General features: G+C 41.4%; 1 protein-coding gene across 1 annotated transcript in view; it reads left to right on the top strand.

Moving 5' to 3' along the window:
• Positions 1-1,371: 1,371 nt before the first annotated feature.
• Positions 1,372-2,092, top strand: part of LOC107376194 (uncharacterized) — a 7,974-nt gene continuing 7,253 nt past the window's right edge. Inside the window, exon 1 of the mRNA XM_070542107.1 lies at positions 1,372-1,738. Coding sequence (XP_070398208.1) covers positions 1,499-1,738 — 240 coding nt within the window. The 5' untranslated portion in view covers positions 1,372-1,498. The remainder of the gene's footprint in view (positions 1,739-2,092) is intronic.

The raw sequence follows: 2,092 nt of genomic DNA, 5'->3' as shown, positions 1-2,092 counted from the left end.
TCCCAATCCAGATGTTGATTGGAGGTAATAAAGTGAGTCAAAAGCAGAAAAAGCTTCATTAGTTTAACTGTTGCTACAATCTCTACGGTCGCTTTAACAGTTTAAACGTTACCAGTTAAAACTGGATTTCAGACTGCTGGGAGAGAGAGAGAGAACTGGGTGATTTAAGCCTCCACAACCGACATCTGAAGTGAGACTTCATCAGAAATTCTGTCAGAGTGCTGAGGGAACATTTAGTTCAGATGTGATGAAGGGAAACCAGGGTGGCTAGTCTTTAGCGCGCTAGTCGCTGAAACCATGATGGTATTTTACTTTATAACCCTCTTTTACTTGTTTAACCAAAGGTTTTAGATGCTCATTTTCACAATAAAAGAGCTGAAAGACTCGACTAGCCTCTTGAATTTTCTGATAGCATCTGATAGCTGCCAAATGCACATCGTAACTTAAAGGTACAATAAGTAAGTATTTTACAGTGAAATAATCACAGAACAGCCTGATGTCTCAGTCGTGCTGAGAGGAAGGTCGTGCTGGGACAGATATCCTTCTCAGCCAGCTGGAGGGGGTTGGTAGTTTTCCTCTTTTTAAAAGACGTAGCTTCCGTTTGAAACCAACGAGCCCGTGGGGTTGCCAAGTCTGGTGTTGGTAACTCGACACCCGCCGGCCAAAAGCAGCTCGGTTGTGGACAGCATGTAACCAGTTAGCAGAGGCTATTTATTGTACTTCCAAGAACATCCTTTTGTTTTACTCTAATATTGGGTAAAGAAGGCTAGATTCTAATGTTGAGCTAACAATGCTAACTCTAAAATAATCTGAAACCACTTTTTAAATGACCAACTGCTGGATGTTACAGGGAGATGTTTTTATCTTCTAACCAACTTACGGCGCATGACTCGTCTTCATTGCTCATCGTGAATCTTTAGGCGCGGATCTGGAAGCAGCCGTAAAACCCTCGTAAGTGGGAGTCCCTCACCACATTTGTTTTGATGCATGGCCTGCAGTACCCACATCTGACCACAGGAGGTCGTTGTTACATCACAATCCTTCAAATGCTCATAAAATGGAGACCTCGTTTCTCTCCTCCCAAAACTACAACAGGCGTAATCACGGGTGCATCGTATCAGCTTGTTTATTTTATTATTTAGATTTTTTTTTAATAATAACATAACATAATAACATAAAACGTTTTTTGATCAGTGACACAAAGAAGATGATAAACAATAGAGCTATAATATTTAGGTCCTCTAACACCATCATTAAATCCTCTGAATAAAAAGGATTTGATCCTCAAATCGATCAAAGCTGCTTAGATTTGTTTTTCATCTCCTGGCTTCATGTCCAGCATGTTTTGTATTTCAAAATAAAAGTGCTGCTTTTAGATTGTGTAAAACTTATGTTTTCAGGTGTTTTTTAACTGTCAACATTTTGTGTCTAACTCCATCGAGGGGCTGCAGCTACTTGTTCAGTGGCTCATTTGAACTGTTAGCTGTTGGAATGATAAATGAATGAAACGGTGCAGGTGAAGCTAAAATATGATGAAATAAGCCTAATCACCTTTTTTACAGTTAGTGTGACGGTGATTTACATTCCTCTGATGTTGTTTGGCCTGCTGGGGAACATACTCACCATTCTGGTGGTTTGGCTCCGCCCACACATGAGAAGCTCTACTTACCTGTACCTGAGCAGCATGGCTGTCAGCGATCTGCTGATCCTCCTGCTTCTGCCTCTGGATCTATACAAGGTATATGCACATTTTAATGCTGCTTTCTCCTGCACAGAAACCTGACCAGATGCTGAGAGTGACCACAAGGACACAGGTGGGGGTTAAACTGGTTATTCCTGCCTCCCCTAAGGGACAAGTCCACTAAATTAGGTTTTGTTCTGTTCAATGGTCATGTAGCGCTCATGGGGACCTTGAATCATTCTTTAATCATTTCCGTTCCACATGACAATCTCTCTGAGCAGCAGTGAAATGGGTCGGGAGAACAATTTAGGGCCTGGCAATGTTGGAAAATCCTATCACCATATTATTGTTTCTATAACCTTAATGTTCCCTGGTGCTGTAAAGTGAGGTTTCAGGGCTGCCAACTATCAT

The sequence above is a fragment of the Nothobranchius furzeri genome, chromosome 12 (assembly GCF_043380555.1).
Source record: "Nothobranchius furzeri strain GRZ-AD chromosome 12, NfurGRZ-RIMD1, whole genome shotgun sequence".
Classification (NCBI taxonomy): domain Eukaryota; kingdom Metazoa; phylum Chordata; class Actinopteri; order Cyprinodontiformes; family Nothobranchiidae; genus Nothobranchius; species Nothobranchius furzeri.
This window is presented reverse-complemented; position numbering and strand designations above follow the sequence as displayed.